The sequence below is a fragment of the Crocuta crocuta genome, unplaced genomic scaffold, assembly GCF_008692635.1.
Source record: "Crocuta crocuta isolate KB4526 unplaced genomic scaffold, BGI_CrCroc_1.0 scaffold50, whole genome shotgun sequence".
Taxonomy (NCBI): Eukaryota; Metazoa; Chordata; class Mammalia; order Carnivora; family Hyaenidae; genus Crocuta; species Crocuta crocuta.
Genome location: NW_027527428.1, coordinates 2,487,575 through 2,499,083, shown reverse-complemented (window position 1 = coordinate 2,499,083; position 11,509 = coordinate 2,487,575). Strand labels below are relative to the sequence as shown.

General features: G+C 53.8%; 1 protein-coding gene across 9 annotated transcripts in view; it reads right to left on the bottom strand.

The window, feature by feature from the left end:
• Positions 1 to 4,329, bottom strand: part of SLC16A5 (solute carrier family 16 member 5) — a 15,847-nt gene extending 11,518 nt beyond the window's left edge. Inside the window, exons 1-3 of one of the 9 annotated variants that reach the window (XM_077754262.1) lie at positions 4,242 to 4,326; positions 1,750 to 1,850; positions 189 to 447 (exon numbers count right to left, since the gene is read on the bottom strand). In XM_077754262.1, coding sequence (XP_077610388.1) covers positions 189 to 387 — 199 coding nt within the window. In that variant the 5' untranslated portion in view covers positions 388 to 447; positions 1,750 to 1,850; positions 4,242 to 4,326. Of the gene's footprint in view, positions 1 to 188; positions 448 to 620; positions 770 to 808; positions 1,542 to 1,749; positions 1,851 to 2,163; positions 2,295 to 2,690; positions 2,798 to 4,241 lie in introns of those variants that run through there. The other 8 variants (XM_077754252.1, XM_077754247.1, XM_077754280.1 and 5 more) reach the window with 8 other exon arrangements.
• Positions 4,330 to 11,509: the final 7,180 nt, after the last annotated feature.

The following is an 11,509-nucleotide window of genomic DNA, read 5'->3' as shown; positions in this document are numbered from 1 at the left end:
GGGAGTCCCAGGGGGGGGGGGGGGTTCTGGCTGGCTCTGCCAAATCAGGTGACATCTTAGGAATTCACTCCAAGGGACAAAGCCTGTGGTCTCAGAGAGAGGGATCCAGGAGGCCAGGGAGACGGTGGCTTCCTCTCTCACCCCATGCTCTTTCTCAACCCTCCCTGGGCCCTCCCCAGGCTGCTCACCCCCAGCATGCAGCATGGCTGTCAGGATGGAGGGGAACCAGGAGGTCTCACTGTTGGTGGCCTGGAACTCATGCTGCAGTTCAGTGAAGAAGATGCCAGTGCATGTGGGGAAGCCCAGGGTGAGCCCCTGGGTCACCAGGGAGGCCAGCAGCACTACCCAGGCCCAGCAGCCCTCCGCACGCTCCAGGCCCTGGGGCATCCTTTGCCACAAATGCTGCTGCCACCGCCTCACCACCACGGCTGCCACTGCCTGCGCCACCTGCGGAGAGGACAGAATGGAGCTGCCAACCCTCCCGCGGTTCACCCGCCACTTTCCCTGGGTGGCTGAAACCATTCCTTCCTGTGCCCCAGCACTAGGTATCACCAAGTGTACCGCCCCCTAGGACGTGGCCAGAGGCAAACAGACTGGCCTTGGCATTTCCTTCCACTCACTTCCCAGAGCCAGCTGGCAGGAGGGGCAGGCAGGTGAGCCAGTAATGCCACAGGGCAGGTGGGTGGAACTCTTTCTGGATACATCATTGGGTGGTCAGCAGGTGGTACTTCCTGGCCCAGTCTTGGGGTCCCCCCCCCCCCCCCGCACACAGCAGGCACTCAGTAGTTGCTTGTAGAATGGAACAGACCTCTAGAGCCAGCCTAGTCCCAAGGCCCCTGCAGGCACACACAGATGCGTTTTCAAACATCCATAAGCAGGCTTCCTGCACACACACACAGACTTTCACGACGTCGTCGGGTCCACTGTCACTGCCACTGAGATGGCCCAGGTGACTAAGCCGCTGCCGCGTGTAGTCAAGGAGCGTACACAGAGTCGCTTTTCAAGGGCACCGAACGAGCAGCTATCAGGAAGTGTGCAGGTCTCATCCCAAGGCCCTTGGCACTTACTCCTTTCACAGGGAGCCCATGACAGAGTCAAGTTCTACAGTGATGCCGAATAAGGATCCACGACCTGCCAGGGCTTCTCTGAGCAACCTCACCCCCACCCCCACACATGCAGATACATACACGGTCACACATGGGCATATGCCAACATACATGCTCACAGACACACACAGACACTCCATAGGCAGAGACACCCAGAACCACACAGGTACACAGACTTACATGCAGACACATGCACACAGACACACGCTCACACAGAAAAATCTAGAGACACACAGGCACACAGGCAGACATGCACAGACATATACAGAGAGACACACATGCAAACACACTCTTGTGCAATTACACACCTACATGGACACATGCAGACTAGCCCAGAGACAAACAAATGCTACACAGACACATGCTACGTAGATATACAGGCACACACATGCACACAGGGTCACACACTGTGCAGACGAACACGTACCACCCCGATATCTGGCTCAATCTTATCTCAGTTTCTCACCCAGCCTCCCCCACACCCCCACCGCCCATCCGGGCAGCCTCTTCCCCCATCACAGAAGCTGCCATAACCAGGCTTCAAAGCCCCCAGGCCTCCTCCTGAAATGCAGAGTGCTCTTCCAGTCCCTTCTGTTCAGGCTCTCCTCCTGCTCCCTGGTTCCCTGTGGCCTTCAGACCTCACCCGCACTCAGAGCTCTGGGCTCTGGCAGCCTTCACCCCAGTGAAGCCAATGGATCCCCTGAGCTCTGGTTCCCACAGTCTTCTTCCTTTTAGCTCCAGGTCCTGGGAAGATCCATGGAAACTCAGGAAACTATCAAAAATATGCAACCCCATCTTCCCAACACGCCCAGCAGTCCACACCTTCCGCCCCAGGCTCCGGTGCCTTAAAACAGCACTTAAATGGGATCCGCCCTAAACTGCCTCCTTCACACGTTCCAATCTCTCTCTTCTCCAGGCACAAAGCCTGCTCCCTCCCCAGAGGACCCCCCAGGAGCCCTGCCAAGGTGAGTGGTCCATGCGGTCCAGCCTCAGGGTGAGCCCAAGTGAGTGTGCATGTGCACCTCCTGCCATCCTGGCTCCTGCGTGTGATACTGACCCCAGAGATCCCTCTGGGCCTCCTGGCCCAGCTCCGGGCTCGGGCAAACCCCAGACACAGTCCCTTCTAGGATTTCTGTTCCCACAGCAAATGGAAAGGCCACCAGCGCCACCTGATCCTGTCTGTGCTGGCCCGAATGTCCCTTCCACACCCTCGCCACAGTTTGCCACCCCCCCCCCGCCCAGCCTACCCCTCTTCCTCCCAGGACGCTCCGCCTTCCTCCACAACCTTCACCTCCTCCTGCCCTTTCCTTCACCACTGCCCTACCCCTGTCCCTTCCGAGCCCTGGGACCCGGCCAGTTCCCCTTCAGAGTAGCACGTTGTCACTGACCCCAAGGTGGCAGGGAGGAGGTTGGTGACAGAGGAGACAGGTAAACTAGACCCCAGCCCAGCCCCTCCCCGCTTCGCAGTTCTGGCCCCTTCTTGTTCCTGTTTGTCCTGCCCCTCTGCAGTGAGGCCTCTTTAGCCCCCTTCTCAGCAGCCATTTCTCTGGGCAACCCTCTGGGGACTTTGTCCAGGATCCTGACCTTTACTCTGCACCCAGATCCTGTCTGAGTCTTTCAAGGGGGCTGACTCTTCCCAGTTTCTCCTTCCTCCAGGCCTCCCAAGAGAGTCAGAGCCCAGGAAACCCTGAGCTGTCTCTGCTCTTTTTGCCCGCTGGGAGCCCTGCCTCCCAGGTCTGAGGACCCCTGGCCTCCCTCTGGGACTTCCCTTGTAAACTCTGCCTTCCACAAGGGGGCGTCCTCTCCCATACCCCCAGTGGCTTGGTCGATTGGTCCTCCAGGCCCCTCCTCCAGTAAACTGGGCCCTCCTCAAGAACTAAATTGGCGACGGGGCGCCTGGGTGGCTTAGTCGGTTAAGCGTCCGACTTTCGCTTAGGTCATGATCTCACAGTTCGTGGGTTCGAGCCCCGTGTCGGGCTCTGTGCTGACTGCCAGCTCAGGGCCCCGAGACTGTTTCGGAGTCTGTGTCTCCCTCTCTCTCTGACCCTCCCCTGCTCATGCTGTCTGTCTCTCTCTGTCTCTCTGTCTCTCTGTCTCTCTCTCTCTCTCTCTCTCTCTCTTCTCTCTCTCTCTCTCTCTCTCTCTCTCTCTCTCTCTCGCCTAGAAATAAATAAAACATTAAAAAAAAAAAAAAAAGAACTAAACTGGTGACATCCCAAAATCCTAGCCAGAGAAAATCCTGTTGATCCTTCAAGATTCAGTCCTAAGAGCACTCTTGGGAAGCTCCTCTAGCCCCCCACCCCAGGCTGGGCTAGGCCCCTTCCTCTATTTCTCTCTCTTTTTTTAATGTCTTATTTATTTTTGAGGGGGGGAGGGGCAGGGAGAGAGAGGGAGACACAGAATCCAAAGCAGGCTCCAGGCTCTGAGCTGTCAGCACAGCCTGATACAGGGCTAGAACCCATGAGCAATGAGATCATGACCTGAGCCAAAGTTGAATGCTTAACTGACTGGGCCATCCACGCACCCTTGTTTCCTTTTTCAAAAAAGTGTTTTATTTTGGGGGCACCTGGGTGGCTCAGCCTGTTAAGCATCTGACTGTTGGTTTAAGCTCAGGTCATGATCTCGCGGTTCATGAGTTTCAGCCCTGCATTGGGCTCTGTGCTGACAGCTCAGAGTCTAGCCTGCTTGAGATTCCGTGCCTCCTTCTTTCTCTGCCCCTCCTCCGCTCACCCTCTCTCTGTCTCTGTCTCCCTTTTTAAATATATTTTTTAAATGTTTTATTTATTTTTTAGAGAGAGCGAGCGAGAGAAGCGGAGGCAGAGAGAGGGAGAGAAACAGAGAATCCAATCCAAAGCAGTCTCTGCACCAACAGCATAAAACCTGATTTAGAGCTCAAACTCACAAACCGGTGAGATCAGGACCTGAACTGAAGTCAGAGGCTTAGCCTACTGTGCCACCCAGGGGCCCTGTTTCTCTCCTTAATAGTACTTTTCACACCACACTGGAGTGGATTATTCCCTTGTTTATCATTGTCGCCCCTCCTTCCCCCATCTCCCCACTCTGTGTGCAGGGATCTCTTCACACACCCCTGCCCAGCCATGGGTGAGCACAAAAGATAATATCAACGTGACCCACCTGTGTTCCCTGGGAGGCAGGCAAGGCCAGGACGAGGGGTAACTTGGCTTCCTGGCAGGCGGGTCCATTCCAGGAGAGTCAAGCAGAGCAGAGAAGAGATGGGGCTGGGTGCTCTGGCTCCGACTCCGCCCCAGCAGGGAAGTGGTTTTTCCTTCGTACTGGGTACCATGAATCATGATCACTGCCTGGCATGTGGATGAGACAAAGAAAGAAATGAGACTAGAGGCACTTCACTCTCACTCCTGGGACTGGAATTGAGCATCTTTCCACAGGTGCTGCCCACCTCGGCCCTCAGGGACCCCAGCCCAGAGTGAGACTACCTTCACGCCCAAGTGGCAGGAAGCTGGGTTTATGGGCAGGGCACAAGTTCAAATGGCATTTCTTGTCCTTCACACATTGCACACATGCCTTGGTTTGTTTCTAGGGCTTCCCATCTGATGACAGAGCCCTCCCCAGGCCCTCAGAATCCCTTCTCTGCCCCCCTAAGCTTGCAGGCATGGTCACAGGAGTGAGTCAATGCTCTCTTGCAGGGTTTCGGAGTGCCGGAGGGAATGGCTTCTTTCCCACGGTGTGGGTAAAAGGAAAAACCATCAGCTCCAGGGCAGGCTCCGAAGACCCCTCCCTTCCCAGACCCCATATCAGGCAGGGCCCAGGACCCAGGGTGGCAGGGTAGGGCTTCCCCTGGGTAGAAGAGCTGCCAGAACCAGCTTCAGCTTGGGACTGACAAGTCTTCAACCTCCTGCACTTGGGAGGGGTTATGGAAGGAACAGGGCGTACCAGATCTCCTAGATCTGGGGCAGGTCACCCTCCTCCTCTCTCTGCCCCAAAACGTTCCCCCACATTCAGGGGCTGGCTGACCGCAGCCTGCATGGGGGATGGGATAGGTAGGCCACAGGGACTTTATGAGCTCTTCCCAGCCTGGCTCCGTCCCTGCCGTCCTGGCCCTGGTTTCCATTCTGCTTTCCCACCCTCCCCAGGACGGATCTCCTCTGGGTGGGGCTTCTGGGACGCCCAGGCGGCGCCCCCGTGATTTCAGGCCAGGCTTTGCGTGGTGCCGGTGCCTCCCCCAGCCCCCTAGGCCCTGGAGAATGGGAGCGGCTTGGCAGAGCCCCCGCAGGCGTGGGGGTCCCCAGCCATCCCAGGCTGGAGCAGCGCAGGAATGGGACAAGACTTTCCCGGATCCTCAACACAGAGCCCGTCACAAGCGGGAAGGGGCCCGGGAGGCCCATGGCGGAGGCGGGTCTGANGGGACCTGCACCCCCAACCTCAGCGGGGCCCAGGCCTCCGAGCGGCCTGCACCGTCTAGCAGCCGGGCGGGGCTCGAGACACCGCCTCCGCGAGGCTATTAGCATATCATTAGCATTTGATTTGCATAGGCCACAGACTTTTCTGCTCGGGTCTTTTCCCGCTCGCTCTAAGCGCTGGGGCCTCTAGGAATGGGAGGGAGAAAGCGGGCCGTTGAGGAACTTCACCTCCAAGCGGAAGTCGGGTGGGAGGCCGGGGTGGAGAGTTCTTTGGCGGCTCTAGCTCCCCAGGGGTCCTTGCGTTGAAAGCCTGGAGCTTGAGGGCCGCACCCAGGGGAACCCAGGCAGGCATCTGCGGGCGAGCAAAGAGCCCACCCCTCAGGCCTTTGGAGGCAGATCAAAGGACGCCCACCACCTCCGCAGGCGCTGCTGAGAGCTGCGGGCTCTTTTCCATCTTCTTCCCCACTAGCCAGCCCTTAATATGTTTTATTTAAAGCTTATTCCGTTACTACAAAGTTATGGTAATCAAGACAGTGTGGTGCGGGCGTCAGGATAGACCTAGATCAAATCGAATAGAATTGGGACTAAGCCCTCATGTTTCTGATGAGCTGATTTTCTACAAACGTGTTGAGACAACCCGGTGTGGAAATAATGGCCTTTTCGGCAAATGGTGCTAGAACTGAAAATACACATGCAAAAGGATGACCTTGGACTCCTACCATCCACACATCATTTTTTTTTTTTTTTTAAAGGCGGGGTCGGGAGGGGCAGCGCCTGGGTGGCTCAGTCGGTGAAGCGTCTGACTTTGGCTCAGGTCATGAACTCTTGGTTTGTGAGTTTAAGCCCCCGGTCCGGCTCTGTGCTGACAGCTGAGAGCATGGAGCCTACCTCGGATTCTGTGTCTCCCTCTCTCTAAGTTGCTCCCCACTCACACTCTATTTCTCTGTCTCGCTCTCAAAAATATATAAAAATATAAGGGGCCCCTGGGTGGCTCAGTCTGTTAAGCCTTGGGCATTGGTTTAGTTCATAATCTCACGGTTGGTGAGTTCCAGCCCTGCAAGGGGCTCAGTGCTGACAGCTCAGAGCCTGGAGCCTGCTTCAGATTCTGTCTCCAACTCTCTGCCCCTCCCCCACTCACAATCTGTCTCTTTCTCTCAAAAATAAATAAACATTATATATATGTCTATATATATAATAAAGGATCATAACGAAAACTATAAAATTAGAAGAAAACATAGCAGTACATCTTGGTGGCCTCAGATTAGGCAATGGATTCTTAGATACAACACCAGAAGCACAAGTGACAAAGGAAAAAACCACATAAATCGGTTGTCATCAAAATTAAACACTTTTGGGGCACCTGGATATCTCAGTGGTTAAGCATCTGACTCCAGCTCAGATCATGATCTCTTGGTTCTTGAGTTCAGGCCTCTCAGTGGGGTTCTCTGCTGTCAGCCTGGAGGCAGCTTCAGATCCTCAGTCTCCCTCTCTCTGCCTCTCCCCCACTTTATCTCCTTCTCTCTCTCCCCCCCCTCAAAAACAAACAAAAAATAGTTAAACACTTTTGTGTGCCAAAACACCATCAGGAAAGTGAAAAGATTCCCTCAGAATGGGAGAAAATATTTGCAAATATTCTATCTGAGAAAGAACTTGTATCAAGAATATACAAAGAACACATATAAACCAATAACCAAAAGAGAAATAACCTCATTAAAAAATGGGTGAAGAGTCTGAGTAGACATTTCTTTTTTTTAAAGAAATGTTTATTTTTAAAAAAAATTTTAAATGTTTTATTATTTATTTCTGAGAGAGAGAGAGAGAGAGAGAGACAGCGTGAGCAGGGGAGGGTCAGAAAGAGAGAGGAAGATGCAGAATCCGAAACAGGCTCCAGGCTCTGAGCTAGCTGTTAGCACAGAGCCCGATGCGGGGCTCAAACCCACGAACCGTGAGATCATGACCTGAGCTGAAGTCGGGCTTAACTGACTGAGCCACCTAGGCACCCCTGAGTAGACATTTCTCCAAAGAAAACATACAAATGGCCAACAAGCACATGAAAAGATACTCAACATCATTAGTCATCAAGGAAATGCAAATCAAAACCACAATGAGATACCACTTCACCCACGCTAAGATGGCTTAACTTCTGGGTGAATTGTGTAGGAGATGCCTGTATTAGTTATAAGGTACATCTTAGACACATATCATCACTGTGCTTATGTTTCATTTCTTGTCAGAGCTCTCAGTGCTGGGATTGGCTCTTACATGAAGGGTCATTTAGTTTTGCCTGAATTTCCTTAGATACAAACACTGGGGGGAGGAGATGGGATCCATTAAAGTGTATTCATGGTCCTTTAGGGATGGTCTCAAGCCTTGAGGGGTCTGGTATGGGGGACTGAAGGGATCATACTCAGGGGTCTGGCCCCTCAGCACCCCTCATCTCAGCCTGGCCTAGTCTTGTGAGTGGGAGTCCCTCCCCTGGGTACTCAGAACAGGCTGGATACAGCCCTCCTCCCCATCCCTAGGTACTCTGGTGGGATCCAGGGATTCAATACCCAGGGACTTCCTCTCTTTTTCCCAGGATCTCACTGTCCTCTGAAGAGCTCCACCCTTAACTTTGACCTCTGCTTCATCAAGATAAAATTGATAGAGCTGTGGGGCAGACTCCCTCCACCATCCTAGACCCTGAGTCCCTTTCCACGGTGAGGTTCTCTCCAGGCTGGGGCATGGTCACAGTGGCTCCAGAGCTAAGAGTCAGTGTCTGGGGTTCCCAGACATTCCCTACACTGTCCCCAGCCTTCCTCTGTCACTCTGTCTTCTAAGTGCTGGTCTAAGTGAACAGCCTAGTTTCAGATCCTGCTTTGTTGGGGTCTATGACAGCTGTCAATCAGGAGTAGTTGACCAAGGACAGAGTTGGAAGGGTCATCATCCTACAGATAAGGGAACTGAGACATCTGCTCAAAGAGAGAGGGAAGCATTGCTCAAAATCATAAATCTTCAGGAATTAATAGTAAGAAATTAGTTAAGAGCACCGTTGCCATACATCAGTCATGGTGGCAACCACCACCACATTTTGTCGCTGGTCGGCTGAACCCCCTGAGATCTTTGCACGCACATGGTCGTCAGTCTCCCGGGAACACTGTCTTGAGCAACCAGATCTTTACCTGATTGGTCCCCAGTTGTTCCTCAGGTGTCAGCTTAGAAGCTCTTTCCACCAAGAAGTTCTTTCAGACCTCACAGTTTGAGTGCTGTGTGCCTCCCACTAAGCTCCTTGAGGCTTAGGAGCTTTCTTCTGGATGATCAGTGCTTCCCCAGCATTAGCACAGTGCATAACACAGGATTATAATAGGTATGAGAAGGGTCGATGTGTAGGAGTGCTGTCCCAGGTCCTCCCTCATTGGCTGAATGAAGGAATGAAATACTGCCCATCCAAGTGACTCCCCCATTCCTGGCTCTTAACACTCTAAGCCCACAGCCTGGGTTTCTTTAAAAATATTTTAAAGGGCTCCTGGGTGGCTCAGTCGGTTGAGCATCAGGCTCTTGGTCTCTGCTAGGGTCATGATCCCATGGTTCATGGGATCGAGCTCAGGGTTCATGGCATTGAGCCCATGTCAGGCTCTGCACTGTGTCCCACACAGGGACAGTGCACAGTGCAGAGCCTGCCTGGGACTTTCTCTCTCACTCTCTTTCTCTCTGCCCTTCCCCTACTCACTCTCTATCTTCCAAAATACGTAAATAGAAAAAAAATATTTTAAGTACTTGAAAGTTCCAGGATCGGGGGTGCCTGGGTGGCTCAGTCGATTGACCGTTCGACTTCAGCTCAGGTCATGATCTCCCTGTTCGTGGGTGTCCTTGTTTGTCCGTGTCGGGCTCTGGGCTAACAGCTTACTCAGAGCCTGGAGCCTGCTTCAGATTCTGTGTCTCCTTCTCTCTTTGCCCCTTGCCTGTTTGCACTCTGTCTCTCAAAAATAAATAAATGCAAAAAAAAAATTGTTTTTAAGTTCCAGGATGGGGTCCTGGTCTCTCTGCCCCTCCCCCCAACTCTTGGCTTCTGACTGTGGCCCTGTGGTATCCCCGCCATGGCCAGAGTACCGTCTGCTGGGACGATGGCAACAACCTGTCTGGACTCCCCTGGGCACTGCTGGTGGCTGGGCCCCTCACCACCCTCTTGTGGACAGCCCCTTTCCTTCCCTACTGCTGCCCAGACAGCTTCTCTAGACTTTCTGCCCTTCACCCCTTCTGCCCGTTTGCCCTCCTCCGCTCAGGGTGTGTGGCAGCTTGTCAGCTGACCCCAGAGGTCTAAGCCAACTCACCCAGCTGGCTATTTGCCCAAAGACCCCCTGAATTCAGATCTGATGGGCACAGTCTGTCCCGGAGCTAGCCACAGAGGCTGGCCATGATGTGGGGCACTCACAGCTGCCACTCCCCAGCTCTGCTCTGGCCCACACTTTTTGGGCGACAGAGATGTCTTGCTCTCTCCCGCTCAGAGCCAACATGTTGCCTAATGCTGAGGCCAGTCTGGGAAGCAGAACACGAGGAACCACAGGGTGACCACATATCTCCTGACTTGGGATTACTGCTATGCTGAGCGCTGCCCTGATTTCAGGTGCGTGGGATGATCATAAATCAGGCAGGTGGGCACTTCTAGAACTATGGCCTAGAAACAGCAGCCTCTCCAAATACTGCCTTTGCTCTCTCCTAGCCTAGGAAGGGGATGTTGTGGGGGGCTTCCTTGGCTTTGGTGACACTCCCTCATCTTGAGTCCCCTCTTCCTTCCTCCTGATTCCTCCTTGTTGCCTCTTACTCAGACACTCGCCTCCAGCCTGGCCCCATCTCTCCAGAGCTCCAGGCCCATGTCCTTGTGATTTTCCCACTGTTAACCCAACTCAATCTGTCCCCCCACCATCCTTGCCATCTGCCTCTTCAGACCACACCTTACCTCCATTTTCTGACTTGATCCTGGGGCTCCCTCCCTCCCCTTTACCTCCAGTGTCATAGCCAGATAATCGGTAATTCAATGGACTTTCCTCTCTCCCATCTTGCTTGTATGCTTTCTCTCTTGCTGATGCTGAGCCCACATCAGGCCTACTCAGAGCAGACACTGAGCCTTGAAAGGATCTCTCTACTCAGCCTCCCCGCCTGGATTGCCAGATTCATCTTCCAGAAGCACCCGCCTTTCCAGGTGCTGCACCTGAATGCCTTCCCTGGCTTTAAGTTCCCAGAGCACTGTGCCCACACTTTGGCAGGGCTCTGGACTGACACCTCTTTCCCAATACTCCCAGCCCACACGCCGATAGCCAGCCCATCGGATTGATCTCTTCACCTACCCCACCCCACGGGGGCTCCTGGCCTTACTTACCTCCCCTGCTGGTGCCCTCACTTTCCCTCCAGGCCTTTCTCTCTCACTCCTGTTCAGGCTCCATCATGCAAACTGGATCATGCCACTCCCAGAAGGGCCTCCCTCCATGGTGCCCAGAGCACTCCAGAATCAAGTTCAGATTTCTGCCGGCCCCTCGTCCCTTGCTGGTCCTTTCCCTCCCTTTGCTCCATTCCTGACCAGCGTTTGGTCACCTTCCTGTTTCCACACAGGGGCTACCTCACTACCTGGATAACTCCTGCTGTTTATAATGACAGAGACCAAGTGCCACCTTTTCTAGAGAGTCATCCCTGGTGGCCCCTGATGCCACAGCCTCGAGAGAACCAGGACCACCCCAGGGATTATCTGCTTTGTTACCTCCAGAGCTGGGCGGAGCACCCGACACACAGCTTTCAAGAGGTCTCGTGTGGGTTTCTTGGAGCTGCCATAGTAAAGGACCACAAACCAGTTGGGCTTAAGACAACAGATATGTATTTAGCTCATTGGTCAGAAGTCCGAGATCAAGGGGTGCCTGGGTGGCTCAGTCAGTTAAGTGTCCAGCTTTGGGTCAGGTCATGATCTCACAGTTTGTGAGTTCGAGCCCCGCATCGGGCTCTGTGCTGACAGCTCAGAGCCTGGAGCCTGCTTCAGATTCTGTACCTCCCTCTCTC